Source organism: Phymastichus coffea, unplaced genomic scaffold, assembly GCF_024137745.1.
Source record: "Phymastichus coffea isolate CEN01 unplaced genomic scaffold, Cenicafe_Pcof_1.1 PCOF00008, whole genome shotgun sequence".
In the NCBI taxonomy this organism is placed as follows: domain Eukaryota; kingdom Metazoa; phylum Arthropoda; class Insecta; order Hymenoptera; family Eulophidae; genus Phymastichus; species Phymastichus coffea.
This window is the reverse complement of record NW_026706819.1, coordinates 707,187-730,926: the sequence shown is the minus strand read 5'-3', so window position 1 is coordinate 730,926 and position 23,740 is coordinate 707,187. Positions and strand designations below refer to the sequence as shown.

The 23,740-nt window shown below is 35.4% G+C and overlaps 1 protein-coding gene across 4 annotated transcripts in view; it reads right to left on the bottom strand.

The window, feature by feature from the left end:
* Positions 1 to 23,740, bottom strand: part of LOC131669856 (TATA-binding protein-associated factor 172) — a 271,140-nt gene that overhangs the window by 54,701 nt on the left and 192,699 nt on the right. For all 4 annotated transcript variants that reach the window (XM_058945047.1, XM_058945055.1, XM_058945063.1 and 1 more), the window contains 2 exons: positions 17,504 to 17,773; positions 11,027 to 11,680 (listed from right to left, as the gene is read on the bottom strand). In XM_058945047.1, the coding sequence (XP_058801030.1) occupies positions 11,027 to 11,680; positions 17,504 to 17,773 (924 nt within the window). The remainder of the gene's footprint in view (positions 1 to 11,026; positions 11,681 to 17,503; positions 17,774 to 23,740) is intronic.

Genomic DNA, 23,740 nt, shown 5'->3' with positions numbered 1-23,740 from the left:
GGATTCATCAACGACGAAATTTACGTAATGAACCCAAGTGGAATAGAATTTTTTAGATAATACTTAGCATTCTTACAGTCAAACAAGTGTAGTACAGAAAATAAAATGACTTGTATTCCCCTTCCAACAACAAATATAGCTTTTTAAAGATTTTTTTCCTTTTTTTAGGGTAGTTCTCATACTCAAGAGGCCTTGAATAAAATTACACTTCAAGTTGACTATGTATATATATTATAATATCATAAACTCGATATCGATAGGATTTTTCAGTTTAGAGAAAAAAATTCTCAAAGCTTAACATTGATTGTTGGGATATTAGGGACCCCGAGGCATAAAATAATTTAGCATTTTGCGTAATATTATTAGTTATGGTACATAGTTTGTACAATATTGAAATTCTGTTATTAAAATAATGTCCAAGGCATAAAGATTTTCAACACCATGAACACATAATAATAGTTACATTTGTACATTCAGATGCCTCATAGAAAGTTTGATCTGCTTTTGTAAATCTAAATTCAACAGGATTTTCAAAATGGATAAGTTTTTTGTCTATATATCCACTTTTAAACTAACTATACTTGAAAAGATTGACATATCTAGGTGAAGATAGTTGATTGTGAATAAGTGCTTATAATTTTATAACAGTGTATCTCAAATGTAAATTTAAATCTTCATTTAATAATTTTACAATATCGAAGAAATACCTTATAAAGTTTTCCCAGATTTTAAAACCAAAAACATCTAAAAGTTGTATCTTTAACGTTTTACCTTTGGGTAACTTTAATAGATGGATCGGTTTATCTTTGACAGTAGCTTTTTGAATAGCTTTTGGACAATGTCCACTCTATAAATCTACTAGAAGTTCACTTTTACTATCCATATTAGGATAAAACTTCTTTTGACCACGTTTTGAAATGTTCTGTAAATATAATGAATACTTAAAAAGTCGTATAAAATTAGTATTTTCAGACCACACATACCTTTAGTCAGTTTACCAGATCTTGATGCCATAAAGTAAACATTAAGCGAATTAAATAAATTTGTTAGTATTATCGGTCCAAACTCATGCTTTGTTTCCTTCATAATTAAAAAAAAAAGGGCGAAAGTAATGTTCCTGCAGCACTTATTGTCGGTTGTGTCGTATAGCTCTGGGTTGTTGAAGAAATTAATTGAATATCACACAATTTCTTTTTATTCCTTCCTCTATTAGTGTTCATTTAAAATGAACTTGTAACTCAAAACCACTTTGAGCAGAGTTATAGATATTATTTTCTTCACACTAACGGATATAATTTCATGTTTTATCCACAAATTTGTCTGCTTCATCTTTTTTTAACTTTGACTTATCACGTAAAGTTTCTTTTGTAATAAATTTATTTATTTTTCTGTATGATACTTTATACTTCTTAAATTTATATATCCAAAAATCTGAAGCTTCAAATTGTTATTTTTTAGAGCTTTAATTTCGTTAAAGTTATCTTTAGCATACAAAAGAATTTTTCCTATGTTTCCTTGCCATTCTAATTCTGCATAGTTAACAGGAGTTTCTTATATATTCATAACTTGGAATGTTGTTAGTAGAAGATTAATTATATTCATTGAACTGATACTCATTCTTGTCAAATATTAGAATACTTTCAATTAACACAATTGTAATATAAACACTTACTGCCATGCGCTTGTGATAGATGTTGTTTTTCATTGTCGAAATTTCTCATTCGACTAATCTTACTGATAAGAATAGAAGTTATTACAGGAATTAAATAAACGAAAGCAGCAGCTTCTCAAAGTGTAAAAATACTAGATGCTTCGTACATACGTTGTTTTTCATGAGTTTGAAGTTCCGAACGTTTGAGTCAAACAAAAATATGAAATTCCAAAATTACTGTTTAACTCTATATTTATTGATTATATATTAAGCAGAAAAATTGTCCAGCCACCCCTATGTCCATTTGAACATAGCCGTTCCAGCAAAATTTTCAGTTATTCCTGCATAATCTGTTATTACAAACTTATTATTTTACTAATAAAGTTTCAGGTTGCGTGTTATATTATAGACTTTTATCAAAATTAATATGAACGTGTGTAATTAATCTCAGCTGCCCCTACGTTTACTTGAACATAGTTGTTCCAACGAAATTTTTAGTTTTTTTAATTTTATTTCAATCAATATGACATATTGACTTATATTAGGTACCCTCATGTTATGTCTGTCTATAAAAACGTTAGTACAACGGTGAATTGAGGCTATAGAGCAAGATAAAAACCTTGTAGAATTAGGCCGGACATGAACGAATCATGAATGTAACGTCCACCTGTGATTTAATTTTTGTCATTAGTCTATAATATGGGTTTATTTGACAATTTTGAGATGCACCCACGAGCAACCTTGAGTTATTTCTACGAGGTACTAATAAAGACCCCCAAAAAATAATCTATATTTGGCTATACGACAGTACTATATAAGTAAACATTACGCTGTGCTAAAAGCTATTTACATATCTGTTTTGCAGGAAACACATAAAATATTGAAGACAGATGCTCTCAAAATCTTTTCCGGTGTCCGGAAAGCGAAACATCCGCAATATAGAAGGTGAAAAATGTAAATATAAAAAACAATATTTTGATATTTTTATTCGCTTCAAACATTATAAATATTTAAAAACATGCTAAAATGAACTTCCTTTGTCTGCGCAGACGTTTGGAAAAGTTAACTTTCCTCCTTACAGGGGATTAAAACCGCAAGCATTCTGTTTTAAACAATGTACTCATATTTTTATTTGCAAAAGAATTAGTTAATATCGAAGATAATGTTAAAAGGAACCTACGTTGTCTATGCTCGGAATCGCCAATTTTTTCTTACAGAGAATGAATAGCACATATATTTCGATGTTAGCGGTTTTTTATTATTTAAACAATGTTTTAATATTTTCATTCGCCATTAACGTTGTTAATATGAAAAATAATACTGAAATGTATTTATAGAATTTTTCGCGATACACAGAAAATCATACTTCTTTCATTACAGGGAATGAGAATAGCGTCTATTTCTCAATATTTAAAAATACGTAATGAAAAGTAAATATTAATTTATTTAGCAAATACTTGAAGAATATTATTAATATGCAGTATTAGTAAACAAATTAGGATTAGTTGGATGTAAACAATTGAAAGTGAACATAAAGTCCATAATATAATACGCAATTTGAAACTTAATTTATAAAATAAAAAGTGTGCAATAACAAATTTTGCACGAATAACTGAAAATTTTACTTGAATGGCTATGTTCAAATGGATATACGAATGGCTACGGATAGTTGGTCGTCTATATTATTTTTGCTAAATGTCGCTGAAATAATACGCAATTTGAAATTCGATTTGTAAAATAAAAAGTGTGTAATAACGAATTATGCAAGAATAACTGAAAATTTCGCTGGAACGGCTATGTTTAAATAGACTTCGGGGTGGCTGGGGGTAGTTCCGTACGCTCATATTTAGTGTATTTATACTGAAGGACATAATAATAATTAATGTTAGTTATTCTTTTTAGAGTAATATTTGTGTGATGACAAATTATGGACGGAATACTCAACTATTCGCTCAATCGATTACTTTACGTTATAGGTGTGACTGAGGGTAGTTCCCAACTCTTAAACTATTTTTAGTTATTCACAACACTATAATACATAAGATATCTAATTGTTTACCCATTAATATATGTGTGATTATTTGATATATAGGCAAATATAGGAGAGGCAGAGGTATAATAATTAAGGGTTGTTTTAAAGGTTGAAGTCAAATCTGGGCAATTCTTCTGCTTAAGATATCGTTACTATGCTATATTTAATCAATAAATATAGAGTTGAACGCTAATTTTTGAATTTCATATTTTTGTTTGACTCGAACGTTCGGAACTTCAAACTCATTATTTTTCTTTTTCAGAATATCTCTTTGCACTTATGTTATCAATAAGTAATGATAGGAATTGAACACACGAAAATAGAAACTTTTTAAGTATCAAAATTTCAAATTTTTGGGATACAAATAATCGTCATGGAATTGCCATTTTATTGTTTCCACACTTTAAAATATATAAAAATATCGTTTATCTTTAAATTCCATAGCTACTCTACGAAGGAATATCTTTTTTATTAATTTCGAAATTTTGTAAATATAGGGGTAAGTAACCGCCAGAAGTCGATTTTTTGTTACAATTCCCGAAACACATCGACGAAAATTTTCCGTTTTCTTTACAAAATGTATTTTTTTATTTAATTTAAGCGATTTTCAAAAGCTTATAATCGAAAAATTGTAAAAAAAACAATAATTTTACTTAAAAAAATTAGGGGTTGTAATCCTACAGGGTATAAAAATTTTTTATAGAACTATCGTTTTATAACAATTGAGCGTTGGAATTCTATCAATATTTAATTTTTTTTAGAGATATTAATAAAAGTTTATTTTCAGAGGTGACTTTGCGGGTTCTTTTTACACTAAAATCGCTTCTCTGGCGATAAAAAAAAATGCATCTCTTTTTCTTCATATTCTTCAACATATTACAGTTACATCAAAATTAGAGGCCGATATCTCGCAAAGGTTCCTAGTTAGTTATTTGATATATGTTCGTAGTCAATTACCGGTCATTTCGCATTTTTAAATCATTTCTGCTCACATGAGTTACATATACATACGATGATCATGCATTGCCAGTTCGCTACACTAATTTGTTTTAATGCAATTCATAATATTATCATCTTTCAGTCATTTAAATTTATTCTTTAGTATAGAATCAGTTTTTCGTAGTATCATTGTACGAGCACCTGTACGATCTCTATTTATCCCTTTCTAACGAGCGCTCTTTTTTTGTCGCATCCTTTAATCTCGCATTAGTATTCTTGGTTTCAATTTGTCCTATTACTATATATATAAAAGTTAAAAATGGTCGCTTCCGCTCACCTCGTCCACTTTGTGCTTCGATGCCGGTCTCGGTTGTGCCTCCTAAAGGGCTCAGATGCAGCTCCGATCACGCGCTATAGTATGAATGTGTATGGAAAACAGTTTTCCTCAGATAATGTCGACTGTAAATATGGCGTGCAGGTAGTCGTTTTTGTCATCGAATAGCCAGCAATAGCTGATTGCCGATTGCTCATCTTTGGGAGCTGCTTGGCTGCTTGTCTCCCCTGTATATCGTTATTACACATGTGTGTGAATGTAAGAGATCGTACCGCATACGATTTGGTTTACCGCAAACAAAAGCTGGCGGGTTTTCCGGTTAGAACTTATTGTGACAAGTTTTAGTTGACCGGTTATGGGGCGGAAAAGAACGATGGCGGCTTTTCTGGAGTATTATAATGTGACAAGAACAAGCATTGCGCTTGTTCTCGTCAGAATTTTTCCCAATTCCCCCTCTCTCTCGGCAAGGCACGGTGACCAGCGTTAGGCGCATTTAAGAATGCGTTTAATGCATGGTCTTTGTTTCAGCCGACGGAGATTGCCGAGCGAGGCCGAGCCGGCCCGAAGCTGTTACGTTGACGACAGTATAGAGGTGTTAGAAAAAGAGATAGAGATAGTTGGGAGCGTGCGTGCCCTACGCAAGATTAAGCAGGAGCGCGTCGCGAAACAATTAGCGCATTGGTCGCGCGCCGCCTAATAAGTAGGTCAAGTGGGGAGAGAAAAAGCGAGGAAGAAGCTGTTGATCGTGGAAGAGAAGAACGAGCGACACAGACGGTAGTAAGTCAAGAGGTGAAAGAAGGTACCCAGTCAATCAGACGGTCCGCGGTGCGAAGTCAAACTGCAGCTGAGGACAAAGGGCCAGCCAAACGTACACACCGCCAAGGGCCGAGGAGAACCGAAAGGACAGAGGACGAATGCTTTGTTCCGGCATCTGCTCGGGAAGCTACTGGGAAGCCGGCAGGAGTTGCCTAGCGACGACCAGCAACAGCGTGCGCAGGGCGCAGCTAGGCCTCCCGTTCCAGTATCAAGGTCAAGTTTCGCAAATTAATTTCTCTCTCTCGACGATGGCACAGAGCGTAATTGTAAACATTAAGTAGGTACCAAGGTGTGCACACGCCGGCTACCTGCCCTAATTACGATCGGTGTCATAAATCGCTCAAATAGAAATCGTCCAGGTGATCCCTCGCCGGGAGACTTTCCCTTTTAGCTAAGTAGCCTCAGTCGGTTCGTCGTCAAGGCGGTCATCTGCCGGGCGCCGCGCGTTATGTTTTGTATAAATTTGTAATCGCCATTAGTTAGTTAACTTGTTCTCTTTTGTAATAAATGTTAAGAACATCGTTGTGTTTATTAAATTAAGAGTTTGTAAAAGCTGATTTTCAGAGTTTATTTTGTAATGCCGTTTATTATTATTCGGTTATCGATGTACGGTTTTGAAATATAAGTGTAAATTGATTTTGATTTGATTTAATTAGATTTGTTTAAATGCGAATTTGTGTTTTGTATATAATTCCCACCCACTTTCATTTCTTTGCCTTCTCCCCCTTCGCGCCTCAATTGCTATGAGCGAGTGCGCCTCACTTGCCCACCTAAAACAAAATGGTTAACGAATGAGCTTTCGTTACAATAAGCAGCCTGTATAATATACAACATTGCAATTCAATTTGCTATAGAGTACACTTATTTGATAACACAGGCCGACAAAATTTAAAAAATGGAAAAACCCAGAAACCAGACAGTACGTTCCCAAAGGTTTTTGGTGCGCTGAAACCGAATCGGACCTCAGAATTGCTCCATCACCCTGGGTTTTCGAGAAAACCTAACCTAAAAGTTCAAAAAACACGATTTTTCACTATATTTCGGGTAGTAATACGTCGTAAGCCAATTTTATTTTAAAAAACGAATAATGCTATCTCAAAGTACTACTCTTACCCTTCAAAACCCTTTTTTAAGATTTAAAAAATCTTTTTTTTCCATCGAGATATCGTAGATTGAATTTGAGTGATTTAGCGATTTAGTTACAGCACGAAATAGTGGCGAATTTCCGAATAAGGAGTTATAGTGTAATTATATGTTTTTTGGGTCACTGAATCCAAATTTAACGTCAGAATGACTCTATAATCTCAATTTCCTTAACCCTAGAGCCCGATAACCTGCGACGCTGTAACCCCTGACCGACATACTCCAAAGTCCTTAACTCTCGAGCCCTTTAACCTGCTGCGGTATAACCCCCGACCCTCACACACCAATTTCCTTACCCCCCGAGCCTTTAACCTACGAAGCTATAACCCCCGGCCCTATCGAGGGTTAAAGAAATTCGGGTTTGGTGGACGGGGAATACCGCTGGGTCAATGGAACAACGATAGACGTCATTTCTGCGGTAAAAGAAGGTAGAAGAATTTGTGTCTGTGATAGGAAAGTTCCGGTAACAGACAAAAGCAGCAGTAGTGATGAAGAAGATTTTTCTGACTCAGAAAAGCCCAAACTTTTCGACCAAAATTCTTTGTATGATCTGATCCGTGATTTGAATCTTCCGAAAGATGCTTCAGAACTCTTAGCTTCAAGACTGAAAGAAAGAAATCTTTTATTATCTGAGACAAAAGTTTCTATTTACAGGAAGAGAGATATTAAATTTCGGCCATATTTTACTTGCGTGGATAACTTTGTTTACTGCAACGATATAAAGCATCTCATAAGTTTATATGGAGTGCAAGGAGGTTATAATCCAGAGAACTGGCGACTCTTCATGGATGCTTCTGTACAAAGTCTCAAGGCAGTACTTCTGCACAATGGGAATGAGTATGCAGCTATTCCCATTGCTCATTCCACTGTGATGAAAGAGTCTCACGATAACTTTCGATTCCTTCTTGAGAAAATCAATTACAATGAACACAAATGGCTCGTTTGTGGCGATTTCAAGATGATCAATATATTAGTTGGCTTGCAATCTGGAAATACGAAGCACCTCTGTTTTTTGTCTCTGGGACAGTCGTGCACGAGAAGAACATTGAGTTCGGAAAGAATGGACGAAAAGAATCGGAATGGTTGTTGGATCACACAATGTCGTCCATGAGAACCTTGTTGATACTAAACATATCTTGTTACCTCCACTCTATATAAAACTGGGCTTGATGAAGCAATTCGTCAAGGCACTAGATAAGGAAGGCGAATGTTACAAGTATCTTCAGGGCAAATTTCCTAAATTGTCTGACGCGAAAATTAAGGAAGGCATATTTGTAGGGCCAGACATTCGAGCACTTATGAAAGATGATGAATTCCTCTTGACAATGACGACTAATGAGAGAAATGCTTGGATAAGTTTCAAAAGTGTCACCGAGAATTTTCTCGGAAACCACCGGGACCCTAAATACAAAACTATTGTGTCGACAATGCTACAGAATTTTCAAAAATTAGGGTGTTTGATGAGCCTGAAAATACACTTTTTGTTTTCACATTTGAAATACTTTCCGGACAATGTTGGAGCGTTCAGTGAAGAAATGGGTGAAAGATTTCAGAAACAAAGAGGAACATTATCAAGGTAGATGGAATGAGAGCATGATGGCTGACTATTGCTGGGCTCTACACCGATACGATACATTGACAGATGATCATAGACGCAAATCTCTTAAACGTTCATTTCAAGATAAACGACAGCGTTTTCATAAAAAAAAAGAAGTGAAAAACTGTAGGGTTGCAGATATTCAGATGCAACACTCACAACCTGAATAAATGAGATTTAAAACGCGTAATTGAAAGCTGCGTAGAATACAAGGCTTGGATATTGAACGGATTGAAATGTAGAGACATACGGTTATACGATAGCAGCTTGAAGTGCTGATTGAGGAAATTCTGGCAAAGGAGTCTGAGGTTGCAGACTTGCAGGGCTCGGGGGTTGAATATAATTTGGAGGCTTGAGGTATTCTGCGTAGCGAATTTTGGTATGAGGGTTGGGGGTTATAGCGTCGCGGTAATAGGGCTCGAGGGTTGAGGAAATTGGGGTGTGAAGGTCGGGGGTTATAGCTTCGCAGGTTAAAGGCTCGAGAGTTGAGGACTTTGGAGTAAGTCGGTCAGGGGTTACAGCGTCGCAGGTTATGGGGCTCTAGGGTTAAGGGAATTGAGATTATAGAGTAATTCTGAGGTTAATTTTGGATTCAGTGACCCAAAAAACATATAATTACACTATAACTCCTTATTCGGAAATTCGTCAATATTTCGTGCTGTAACGAAATCGCTAAATCACTCAAATTCAATCTACGATATCTCGATGGAAAAAAAAGATTTTTTAAATCTGAAAAAAGGGTTATGAAGGGTAAGAGTAGTACTTTGAGATAGCATTACTCGTTTTTTTTAAATAAAATTGGCTTACGACGTAATACTACGCGAAATATAGTGAAAAATCGTGTTTTTTGAACTGTTAGGTTAGGTTTTCTCGAAAACCCAGGGTGATGGAGCAATTCTGAGGTCCGATTCGGTTTCAGCGCACCAAAAACCTTTGGGAACGTACTGTCTTGTTTCTGGGTTTTTTTCCTTGTCGGCTTGTGTAATTTATGTACATCGTCTGAAAATAATTTACAGTATTCATCCTATTTCTATAGATAGATACAGTTCTATAGATAGATTTTACTTGTTTCAAAAGTTTAGAAACAATTGTAAAAATATTTAAATAAGATTAATTTAAATAGTGTATTATAAAAAGAAAAGTAATAACAAGTAGAATAGTGGAATAGTAGAGTAGGCTGGTAATATAATAGTAAGAGTATTACTAGTAAAAAGCGTAGTAATAACGTAACAAACGTAATGAATGCGTTATTTTTTTTATTGTTAAATGAAAGATAATACTGAAAGATAACGTACGAGTATAATAAAATGTATAACGTATTTATAAAATATTTATATAACGTATTTATAAAAGCATTCACGCAATTTTTTATTTTGTAAAAAGTGTTTTTATATAGGATCTAAACAATGACAATATTTTTTATCCTCTTCAGATCGGATATTAAAAGCACCATAATGCGTAAACGACCTTACTTAAACTAACAGATGACATGCGAATGGATATTAACAAAAAGAAAGTATCCTTGTTGATATTGTTTGATTTGAGCAAAATATTTCCCACTATCCTACCTTCTAAATTACTGCATAAGCTTTGACATGGGTTTTTTGAAAGTGTCTATCCTGTGGATTGAATCGTATTTGTAGGGTCGATATGAGAACATCTCCTTCAAAGATTATAAATCCAGTTGATTGAAGACACTTGACGATACGCAATCTCAACTCTCACTGAGGTTCAGATGCTGCAAGGTATGAGCCACAGAATAATGACAACAGAAGAATGGATGAAAGCAGCCCAGACAAATATCCATCGTAAAAGCGCGATATCGGGACGAATCGTCGAGATTATCGAGATGGCGAGGCTGAGCCAGCTGTTCCACGTCATTAGAATGGTGGAGGCATCCGAGCATATCGGTATGTTGAGAACAACGTATATGCACTTGTGAAAAGCGCCTAGAACGAAAACTACCAGAACCAACTAACAGCAACCCGGCAACATCAAGAGAAGAGTGTGCATTTCGTGACTATTTCTAATACTATTAGGGACTAATAGGGTCACCGAGATATTTCAGCTCCTTGGCTAGGAATTGCTCTCAGGAGGACAAATGGAAGCGAATTTATCTGCTGTAAACCATGACCAGAGCTTACGCCTAGCAAAGTCAATGGATCAAATACCGAACGGAATATCAACAACTCGTGATGGGTTTTTTTAAATCTTGAGGATTGTACTAATCAAAATTTTAAATAAAATTATTCAATACTTTCTAAAAGGAAATGACAAAGTTTGCATTAATTTTTTGCCCTGAATATAAAAATCTCTTCGTAAGTTCTTGGAAATGAAAATGACATCACTAAAATATCTACTACTGTAAGATCAGTTATTTTTCATAATTGTATCAACCGACAAAACTTATGTTGGAACTAAGGAAATAGGGCAAATACTAACTTTTCGTCTGAAAAATTACCCTCGGAAATGATATTTTGGTGATATTAACAAGCAAATGATGATATTACCTACCTGTTCTGTCCTCATAGTTTCGAGGGAAGAATTCTCAGTGGAAATTACAGTGTTTGCAGTGTGTAGTTTGAATTTTTGTAAACCCATAATTTTTTCTTCAAGTGTCTGTCGCGTAATGAGTCTGTAAACATTAACAACTTTCTTTTGACCAATGCGGTGCGCACGATCCATAGCTTGTAAATCCTTCATAGGGTTCCAATCATGTTCAACAAATATCACCGTATCTGCTCCGGTGAGATTCAATCCCAGGCCTCCTACTTGAGTTGTTAAAAGCAACACATCGATCGACGGATCGGCATTGAAACGGGCTACAATAGAGTGACGCTGTGCTGCTGGGACACTACCATCTAATCGAAGGTAAGTAACACTTGGCAGATGAACCCGTAATAAATCATATTCAACTATATCTAACATAGCCTTTAATTGGCAGAATATCAGTGCTCGATGCTGACTGACCAGTTGTGTTTGGGATTGTTGATTATCTATAACTGTACTACAAACAGAATTATGTGTGCTAGTTACTGATTGATGTTGTTGGTGCTGTTGAGCGAGTCCAATGCCGCAGTCCAGTAGTAATTGCTTCAATGCTGGAAGTTTTGCTCCATGCTCGATATCAGCAAGAGTGCTGTGTTGTTGTTTCAACATATTAATTACCTGAAACAAAAACATTAATCTCCCTCAATATTTGATATTTTTTTTGCTCAGATTTAAACAACGTAATTTTTTTTAATTATTCATCTCGTTATAAATAATATAGCAATAAATCCTAACAGAAAAAGTCAACGGAACATTACATTAAAAGAACCGTTTATTCGTCAAATTATAAAATAATTTGAAGAGATTGAATTTAAAAGAATTCAACAAAGGTTACATATTCTTCTATTACTTACTAAATCATTGATCGTTTGATCATTTCTTTTAGTGCTTGGAGTAAATAAATTCGAATATTTGATTATATATGAGAAAAATACATTATCAAGACTGTATTATTCCTCATTAAAAATTATTTACTGTACTTAGTATGAGAGACAAGTGTGGAATACTCGTAAGTCAATTGAATCACAACTTTATTTATATCAATTGTTGCTCAAAAAAATATATGCTTTAACATGTGATTGAAATAATTGATCAGATTAAATGAATTAATACACTGCGTGGTAAATTTATAGAGTAAAATAATTAATTTTCATCTAATAAAATTCTTATGACGGCGAGTTCAGATTTTTCAATTTGAACTTCAAAGAATGCCATTTAATGAAAAATAACATTATAATGCAAAAAAAATCAATAAATGTTTCAAACTGTAAATATAATGATATCAATATGTTTCCAACTATCTCTATATTTATTATTTTATATGTGACATATTTTAAAATATTTATATATTGTGACGGTAAACGTCAAATTAGCGCTGACCATTTAGCTTAATTGCTGCATGTGAGGGCAGCACCTGCCGGGGGGACAGAATAGGTAACGAAGGAATTCGGCACGCGAGCAGACGGAACGCGCGCGACAAGATTTGAACCAGTGGAGTCTAGACCATCCTAGTGTCCGCCCGCTATCGCTACTATCGCCGCCAATCCACGTGCCCTTGACATCCACACGCCTTAAAAACAGCTATAATTAGTGATCCAGGAGTGCTGCCGCTAAGGAGCTACCCAGCTACGAACGAGAGAGAGAGAGAGAGTGTGTGAGGTTTCGCCATCGAGGGCGAAACCAGTGTGTGCGCGCATTCGCGTCTCGCGGACAATAAAACAATATTAAAACTGTCCCGTGCTGTGCGAGGTATCCGTGGTTTTTTTTCAACCGCCTGCAAGTAAAAGGTAAGCTGGCCAGCTTAGTTTCGCGATCGCGATTATATTAATAATAACCCGATTCTAACATTCGATGCGTGCATGTAACGGCTCTAGCAACTAAGAGCGGCGAGCGTACCGGCAAAGTGTGATGTCGGCGAGCGAGCGTGCATGTAAACAAACGCGCGGGCCGACCTATTGTGAGTTTTGAGGGATAATAAAAGATCCGATTTACCTTACTAACAAGTGTTTTCATTAATTCCCTCATCTCACATAGCTTCCACTCAATTTAGCTTAGGTTATAAATGATTATCGGTTGACCGGCGTATGCTTTCTCGTGCTCTCCCGTAATAGCAGTGAGCTTTGACAATTTCGCGTGTCTTTTCAAGGTAATCGCGCGATATAATTTATTAAACGGTCATACCCCGTTACAATATGTTGAAATATACTTTCAAACATTGACTCAGATACAGTAGTAGCTACACATAGAAGAACTCTCTCGCAGGAATTTGACTGGGACAAAGCTAAGATATCGAATTAAGAAAAGAATTATAAGAAACACAGAATATCCGAAATGTTGCACATCGGCTTACATAAAAACACTTTAAATAGAAAAGAGGATATACAATACTTAGTCATATTTATAAGCCTTTATTAAGATCGATGAGGAAGGGATGAAAGATGAAGAATATATACTGGGTGATTCAAAAACATATGTAAGTATGGATTCCGTTGGATTCGTCTTAAAAAGTTATTCAAGACGCCATTATTAGTTTTTTTTCCGATAATTGGATAATTAGATAATTAACTTGAAAGATCGACCAATCAACGCGCGGCTTTAAAAGCCAGGGCGAGCGCGGAGCGGCTAGGGGGGCTAGCAAGCGCGCGCCGCGGCTATATGGAAGCGGTGCTCAACCTTGATGCGCGACATGAGTTCTCCAAGCCGATAGACTCATATTCATTTTATAGATCGAGTCCTATCGATTGATCGACAATAATATAAAATTATGAAGACGCACGATTAATTGACAAAATCAATAATCCAATTATAATTATTTCATAAACCAAGTAAATAATATAGCATCACATACGCTTTAATCCATACGAAAAGCAGCGCCCAAAAGTCAGATTATTAAATGATAAATTCGTCAACGTGATTATTCGCACCAAGATTATGGTAATTACAAGACTGCAATCATGTAATTACGTCACTTGTAGAGTGATGTTCTTGGGGTTGGGTTCTGAGTGTCAGGTTAATTTTTCGACTAGCCTGGAGTTGCGTAAATTTTTCTGAGAAAATTTCTCCCCGAAATACTGGAAAATTTCTATTTTCGTTTTAAGGCCGTTAAGATGAGTCTATTAAAATAATGTTAAATAAATAAATTAATATTCATTTTAAGCTCCGAATCAAATCATAGTGTTCAAAATTAAACAAATATTGTAATTAATATTATAAAAAAAAACTAAATAGTGTTTTAGCAGCCATAGTAGTTTCATAATAAATCAGACGAATTCACAAATAATTAATCATAAGATTTCGGTATTTTTGCGTCATATAAATTTATTATTGATTCCCTAGTCTTAAGTAACAATGTTGAATTGCAATTAAGTACTGCGACAAACACCTATTTGCTGAAATTAATTAATAATTATTGATAATAAGAGGACTTTTTCGAGGACTTTTTTGAGGACTGACACTCAGAACCTAACCCCAAGAACATCACTCTACAAGTGACGTAATTACATGATTGCAGTCTTGTAATTACCATAATCTTGGTGCGAATAATCACGTTGACGAATTTATCATTTAACAATCTGGCTTTTGGGCGCTGCTTTTCGCATGGATTAAAGCGTATGTGATGCTATATTATTTACTTGGTCTATGAAATAATTATAATTGAATTATTGATTTTGTCAATTAATCGTGCGTCTTCATAATTTTATATTATTGTCGATCAATCGATAGGACTCGATCTATAAAATGAATATGAGTCTATCGGCTTGGAGAGCTCATGTCGCGCATCAAGGTTGAGCACCGCTTCCATATAGCCGCGGCGCGCGCTTGCTAGCCCCCCTAGCCGCTCCGTGCTCGCTCTGGCTTTTAAAGCCGCGCGTTGATTGGTCGATCTTTCAAGTTAATTATCTAATTATCCAATTATCGGAAAAAAAACTAATAATGGCGTCTTGAATAACTTTTTAAGACGAATCCAACGGAATCCATACTTACATATGTTTTTGAATCACCCTGTATATGTGTTGAAATACTTGGTTTTTTACTATATTGTAACGTGACTGGCTACGAGCTATTCGTTTTAGCCTATAGCAATTTGACTACGAGAGAAATCAGGTACATACATATACATATAATTATATGCCATTAAAATTACATTTGCAACTTTATTGTTAATTTGTTGTTTTTCTGTTAATAAAGTCTGAAGAGGTCAGCAAATGTGCTGACGAAACGTTGCTGAATATAATTAAAATTAAGTAAATTTTCCGTTTTCACTATGTCCCTTCTTTCCATTATTACAAAATTTTATCATTTAAAAAAACTATAAGGGAATCAAACAGTATGTTACGTATCCTTCACTGATACTGTTCGTGCGCTACAGACCTTGTAGTATAGTTTCGTATTGGTTCTATACAGCTATGGAATATCTTGTTAGAACACGAGATGGACAACTGACATAATTATCGTTGAAATAATGATATTAATCGGACTTATCGCTCTCTAGCCCTTAGTCTTGCAGTGATTCAAAGGCAGAGATAATGTAATCTATCGGAAACACAGCCTTAGTTAGCAAGCATCAGTTCCACAAATTTTTTGAATTAAACTAAATCTTTCGATAACGTCAGAGTCTAAATGAAAGAAATGCGATTTGAATAGGATCACCCGTTTACCGTCGTTTTGGTTTCATTTCTGAACCTATAATTATTAAAATTTGTCAACAATAGCAATTGAAAAATAATGTCGAGTAATACATAACTAAATAAATAATAGACAGTAAAGGAAGTCAATAACTTCTTGTTACGCGCATTTTCAAAAACTACTAGTCTTCTAGCCCTAATGTGTGTGATGATATAATCTTTTATCGAGCCGTATAACGAAAACTACTTACTAGCCAATATTATTTTGAACCGATTCGGAATTTTACCTTATTGAAGTATAGTTTTTGGATTTTCAGGTAAATAACATCAGCGAGGTTTTCGTAATAACTTATTAAGATGTTCTCTCTAGTAATTTGCTTAGAACATTGAGTGTCAAACCTTCAAGATATATATATGTAACATCTAATGAACGTGAAATATATTTTGAAAAAATTTTCTCATGCAAAAAATATAACCTACGCTGGTGGTAATTCGGAGTATTCTTCAGCTTTCTTTTTCAAATCAGGTTTGATGAATAGTTGGTGCCTCTTCTAGATTAGCCAGGTGATCATGTTGTTTTCCTTTTTTAACAATAACTATATCGTCTTTACGCTGAATATTAATTAGTTAAATAGAGCATTCACCGCGCTATAGTCTTTGGCATGCTCAATTCATTTTCTCCTTGACCTTGGTACTAGCGTACGAATGTAAAACCGTTGAACAGTAATTTACGGTCGAGTAATCGGAGTTTAGTAAGATCCAAATCCATGGCGGAATTTACAAAAGTAGTCGGAAGTAGTAGAAAACCGTAGACTGAACCAAGATAAACAAACACTAATCTAATATAGCTACAGTGACTTACATTTTATTTTTAATCGGTTAATAGGTATTATCGGATAACTAAAGTTGGGCAAATAGAATTTGGCAAATTGAATCGGGCAAAGGATATAGTTGGGCGAATGGAATCAGTAGAATGAGCAGAATCCGTAAATGGTTATACTGTAAATCAGTATTAGCTAAAACAATAGTCGTTTATAATTTTTACTAAATCACAATAATATACTTAAAGATATATATTTTTAAGAGTGCCTTAGGTTCTATTTAAAAATTCTTGCTAGAATTTTGGATATTATGACATATTTTTTACACATATTTTGATTTATTGAATTCTTAATAATAATGAAAAGATTTCACCTTCATTTTATTAATAAAGTTCAAATGGTTTATAAATCAACTAAACAAATTTGAGTATTTAATTGTTTTTTAAACTTGATGATAAGGAGATGTTTGAATACTTTTGAATAATTATATCGAATGTAATTTGTAAATGGAATTCTAATTAATTCTATCGATAATGGATGAAATAGTTGATACTTTTAAAAGAAGTTTTACAAAAATGACTAATGCAAATGTTTTCTCAATTTATGTTATCAAAATTGTAAAATATATGAAATATGAACGAATTATACATGAAATTATGATTAATTTGCATAGAAACTTGATATATCAGTCAGATTACATTACTAAACTTAATTTGTTAATATTATTGTGAATGTGCATTTGCTTTATAGTTTGAAGCAGATAACATTATGAAATCCATAACATCACACTAATAAATATCTTTGAATATTACAACTGTAATTACATCGAGTTTGTTAGTATTATATTATATTTATTATTTTGCATGTTATGAGCTATAATTTTCTAAAAAGTACAAATTATTGTGAAAAACACGAGTATATATTTTAGCTCAAGACACTCTCATTTAATAAGTTCATCTCATGATTATATATATATATATATAATTGATAACTACCGTTTGATACTGAGGATGCTTTGGACTCAAAACAAGTTTTGGATGGTTGCAGACATTTCTGAGATATCTTAAAGCTTCAAACACGTGTCCGCCATGAGCATTATCTGCCACAGTTGCGTTATTTATTAAAGATGCTGAATGTAATAATTTGAAATCTTCATAAAGAGTTTTTTGCAAAACTGAAAGATCACAGTAATAATCTTGAGTAATCTTTGGTGGTAGGTCCTGTAACACGTCTTCTTTATTTCTTCGTAGCAAAAAAGGCAATACCTAGAATTTTGATTGAAATTTGATTAATTTAAAAGAATTAGTATGATATTTAGATATGTTATTTTTCAAATAGGTATAAAAATAAGAAGAACGATTTCTTTGAAATACAATAACATATTTATAGAAAAATTTATAATCATGTAAATTTTATATTAGATGAAAAAATATCGATATGAAACATCCCAAGAAATGATAATTCAAAGAAGAAAAGCGTTTATTAAATTCATAGTCAAATACTTCCATAAATAATCAATTTTTTAGTTTTTCAAAAAAATAATTGCATAACGCGGTTTATTAAAAATACTGTCTACCACATAATGAAAAAAACTGAAATGTAATATACCAGATATAAATCTAAAAGCATCATAAATGCCATACGTACAATAAGTTAAAGCTTTCGAAAAAATATTAAATATGATTTTTGTCTGTAGTTTTTCTATGATTTTCTATTCACACAATTTATTGGAAGCGCAGATTCAGAAGAGACGAAAATACAACAACAATATCTTATATAAAATAAATATATTTTTCAAAAATAATAACTTTGAAAGTAAACTACAATATGCGTTCTATATTAATAGTTAATAAAAGAATAAAAGAATAATTATACTTTATAACGAGAGTGATAGGTCCTTTCGTATTCACTCTCTCTCTTTTTCCCTCTTGATATACGAGGTGTGTTCAAAAAGTAAGGTGAATTTTCAAATTTCACGTGCAACGTACTTTCGATTATCCATTTTTTTGTTTTGTTATGTTGGTACACTCTTCCCGAACATCTGTACCAAGTTTCAAGTATATAGCATTTTTTGTTTGGTTGTGAAAGGCGTAAAGGTTATAAGTGTTTTGCGTGCTCGGCGATTTCTTGCTATCGAAAAATATGGATCAAAGGATTTGCATCAAATTTTGTGTAAAAAATAAAATAAAGTGCTCCGAAATACTTGAAATGTTGACGGTGGCATACGGTGAAACTGTTCTGAGTAAAAAAAATGTTTACAAGTGGTATAAACTCTTCCAAGATGGCCGGGAAGATGCCAATGACGAGCCTCGCTCTGGACGCCCAAGCACGTCAACAACTGATGAAAACGTTCAAGCAGTGAAGAAAATTGTTCTGGAAAATCGTCGAATCACTATCAGAGAAGTTGCTGAGGATGTTGGTATATCGCTTGGCTCGTGCCATGAAATTTTTTCTAACGTTTTGGGCATGAGACGTGTGTTAGCGAAGCTTGTTTCGAAGTTGTTAAATTTTGACCAAAAGAACCGTCGCATGAGCATCGCTCAAGAACTGTTGAATGACGTCAACGACGACCCAGATTTACTAAAAAAGGGTCATAACTGGTGACAAATCATGGGTATATGATTATGATATCGAAACCAAAGTCCAATTATCCCAATGGAAGAGCCCAGATGAGCCAAGACCGAAAAAAGCACGCCAAATTAGATCAAATGTCAAAGTTTTGCTCGCTGTTTTCTTCGATTACCATGACGTGGTGCATCAGGAGTTCTTACCATATGGATGTACGGTCAATAAACAGTATTATCTTGAAGTTATGCGCCGTTTGCGAGAAGCAATACGAAGAAAACGCCCAGAATTGTGGAAAAACAATTCATGGCTTTTGCATCACGATAATGCCCCTGCTCACTCATCTTTGTTTGTGAGAGATTTTTTGGCCAAAAACAACACCACAATCATGCCTCAGCCATCATATTCACCGGATTTGGCCCCATGTGACTTTTTCTTGTTCCCAAAACTAAAGAGACCTATGAAAGGACGGAGATTTGCAACGATTGAAGAGATAAAGACTGCATCGCTGGAAGAACTCAAGGCTATACCGAAAAGTGCTTATGAGAAGTGCTTTGAGGATTGGAAAAACCGTTGGCATAAGTGTATTGTATCTGAGGGGGATTACTTTAAAGGGGACAACATAAATATTGATAAATAAATAAATATTTTTTCTTAAAAATACAAAGTCACCTTACTTTTCGAACACATCTCGTATTTATCGTCTCATAAAATAGAAGGATAGGTATCTTTTTGAAGTCTAAATGTCGTGTTTATTGATTTGCTTTCTTTTACTTTACAATTTTTATGGTGATTTTTTATGTAGTTTTGTAATCTTTGGTTGCTATTGCTGCCTCTGGGTATACTGTTCAAAATTTTCGGATCATCTTCATATGTTCCTGTCAAAATATGAGTAGACTTTGGTAGATCCGAGGTGTATAACGGATAGTGTTGGACCTAGAACATTGCCCTGCCACACTCCTGCTTTTATTAACTGATGTTTTTATACGTTTTTATTGATTTTAATTTGATAGGTTCTATTGTGTAAATAAGACTATAACAATTCATACTGGAGTTGAAGAAAAAATCTCTTGAGCTTGTGCAGTAGCCCTTTATGCTAAACCTTGTCCGAACCCTCGGCGACATCCAGAAATACATCAATGCAGTAATGTTTATTTTCGATGGCTTTCCTCATAACAGAGTACTATTATATTTATTTGTAATTGTTTAATTTGGAATAAAGTAAATAACTGATATTGTCGTTGGTCCGTTTTTATCCTTGATGATTACACTGGTTGCTTATAAGTAGATTTTACTAGTGTAAGTGTGGATGCAGTGGTTTATTTTTGTTTCATTTATAATCTCAGTATCTCAGTGTGCTTCGTTAAGCGGGTGCTTGGTTTTGTTATAGAGTGTAGTTTGGTATATTAAGATAGTTTTTACATGTAATGTGTGTTTCTAATATTCACATGATGTCTATATTTTCATAGATTAAAAATGCTTTTAATTCAAGGTGCCTCTGCATAAGGCCAGATAGCGAATTTTACACTGCTCGTTATGCCAATTTATTCAGTAGTACAATTAAAATATTTAACATAGTATCCATTCTTTGCATCAACTGCCTATCATGTGTTCGAGTTGACAATTTTTGTTTACTTCGATGGTATTTCACTTAGCTCTGCTGGAAAAACTGTTTGTTCTGATATTTCTATCTCACTCTGATCATTTTGTTTTGATATTATCTGTGCATATCTTATGTTTTTTTTTTGATACTAGGACCTGACTTGTGGAATGGCTTATATGATATCTTGCTTCGGCTTGGGATGCTGCTCGGAGTAATCCTCGTCGGCTACGCTGATGACGTGCGGAGTTGATTACAAAGAGGCCCCCACGAGCTGGCGCAGCTAACGTTGAACCAGACCATGAGACGAGTCGAACAATGGATGACAGACCACGGACTACAACTCGCAACAGAAAAAACGGAACTGATGTTTCTCACGAGAAGACGCATACAGACGATACTGCACATGAGGGTGGGGACATGCTAGATGGAGATCAAGAAGGAAGTCGAGTACTTTGGGGTAACCCTCGATATATGAAAATGACCTCATATACAGAAAACAACCCGGAAAGCGGCAGAGAGGATTGAGAATCCTTGAGTCGCCTGATGGCAAATACGACGGGATCGAGATCGGAAAAACGACGACTGTTAATAGCGATAGCTCACTCGATCCTTCTATACGGCGTGGAAATATGGGCAGACTCCCTGAAGACAAAGAAATACTGTAAGTCGATGATGATGGTACAGAGACATAGTGCACTGTTAATCGCTTGCTCCTACCGAACAGTCTCTGCGCAGGCTGTTTTGGTGGTGGCTGGCGTAATACCCGTGGATCTTCTGGCCTTTGAACGCAAAAGGATTTACGGGAGTAGCGCGGACATAGGACGAAAGAACGCGACAATCGCTGAGCGCGACAAGACAATTGATATTTGGCAAGGCCGATGGACAGAGGAACGATGTGGTAACTGGACGAGACAATTGATACGGGACTTGAGGCTGTGGCTCGGAAGAAAATTTGACGATGTGAATTTTTCGTCACTCAGCTCTTGACCAGTCACGGGTACTTCCTACGGTATCTTCACAATATGAACAGAGATACGAACGAGACGACGCACAACACACGTTTTTCGCGTGTGACCGCTGGACAAGACTCAGACAGGAACTGGAAGGAACAGTCGGCAGCATCACCCACGATAACATTGTGGCCGTGATGCTGCATGATCCGAATGGTGGCGCTTAGTCGCTTAGGTAGCGACCTATACAGAAACTATACTTAGACGTCGTAAGAACGTGGACGACTGCCTGGCAGATGACTGAGCATACGAAGTGACGCGACGTAACGAGATACGGAGGAACGACACGAATAGACGAACGCAGACAGAACCTCAAGTCAGAAGTAATATTAACATAGTGCTTGGCTGGGGGAAGGACACTAAGAAGATGACGGGTTAGTGGGTAGGCCTGATTTGGGGGGGGGGGGGTCCACATAACCCCTCAATCAGCAAGACTGGGGAATCCGCAAAAAGAATTCCGCAACTCCTTGTAAAAAAAAAATTAAATGGAAAAAAGCTAGTTCAATTTTTTTAAATCCTAAAATTATTATTATTAAGCCTAATTAAGATAAAGTGGAATAAGCAATATGTTCTTTTTAAATCAAATTCAAAATTAGCTGATATTTCAGCTATTAAATATAAAGTTTTCTAATGATGCAATAGCAATAAAGATTAAAATAAAATTAGAATAATAGTTCAATTTATTTCAATTATTTAGCTATATAATAAAAACCGATTAATATAATTATTTATTAATATTATAATGAAATTGGTATGATCATAAAATATAATTATATTTTTTCGAATTAGAGAATTAAAATCTTGTAATTTACCCTTAAATTTAAATTTCTAAAAATAATTTCGTTTGTAACAGGCTGCCGTTTAACCTATAATATCCCTTGAATGTACCTATATGATGGCCAAACGACGCCTAGTTATCTATGTGCTCGAAGCACATCAACCTACCTTGCCCGGGAGTGCGCCTGCGCAGAGTCTCCTCGTCAATCCGAGTTGGGTTCCCCAACTCGCCACTTGGCGGCGCTGTCGCTCCTGCTTAGCAGCGCTCCTGCGGCTGCTGCTCGAAACTATGTTGGCGATTCTCGTCTACCGATATCCGCGTGATCCGTGCTACGATACCGGCTTATTTGAATCGAACGTCAACAAACGCGAACTCCGGACAAAGGAATGACAAAGCAATGACTCGATTATGAAATAACGATTGATCGCTTTATTCAAATTAACCAAGTACACGGGGGATTTGCCGAGAGTCTTGCGCACGCAAACGCGAATGACAATACACGCTAGATGGGAGAGAGAGAGAAAACCGCGATCGCCGCGAACTAACCGCTCGCGCGCAACAAACAATTTCTTCGCGCACGCTGCGCGGAATCGCACGCTGACAACAATAAAAAGGGAAGGTGCACCTACCGCGAGAACGATGAGGATACGGTGGCCAACCGTATCCGATGCACGCGTCGCTAATTTGCTGCTCCGCCACTCGCTGCACTCCGCTGTTATTGCTGTTGTTGTTGCTGCTACGGTTGTTGCTGTTGCTGCTGCTGCTGTTGCTGCTGTTGCTGCTGATGCTGCTGCTCTCGCCGCACTCAGCACACCGCACTCAAGTTCTCGACGCTAATCTCGCGCCACAAAAGAAACGCGATGACGGCACGAAGGAACAGGTTAGCTCGATGCAGACGGACTGAGTGACACAGTCATACTGCCTGTTGAACTCTCCCCTCCCGGTCATTACCCCTACGCGCCCTCTCTCTCTCGCGAACCGATCGCGGCTTTTCTCGTTCAGCCGCTTATTAACCTCGCGCGAGTCGAACGATTTTCGGTAATCGTTGCACGTTATATATATAGAATTTAAATCTATTAAACTAATCTACCATATTAGAAATTTATCTAATGTAAATTTTAGAAATTTCATTAATAAATGCATCCTTGGGGAGTAGGTATAATTCATTCAATAGAATTATTAATAGTAAATATCAAAATAATTATTCGATAACTAATAAATCTTTCCGACATAATAAAGAAAAAAAATGTTCTAAATATAAAAATAATTGATCCAA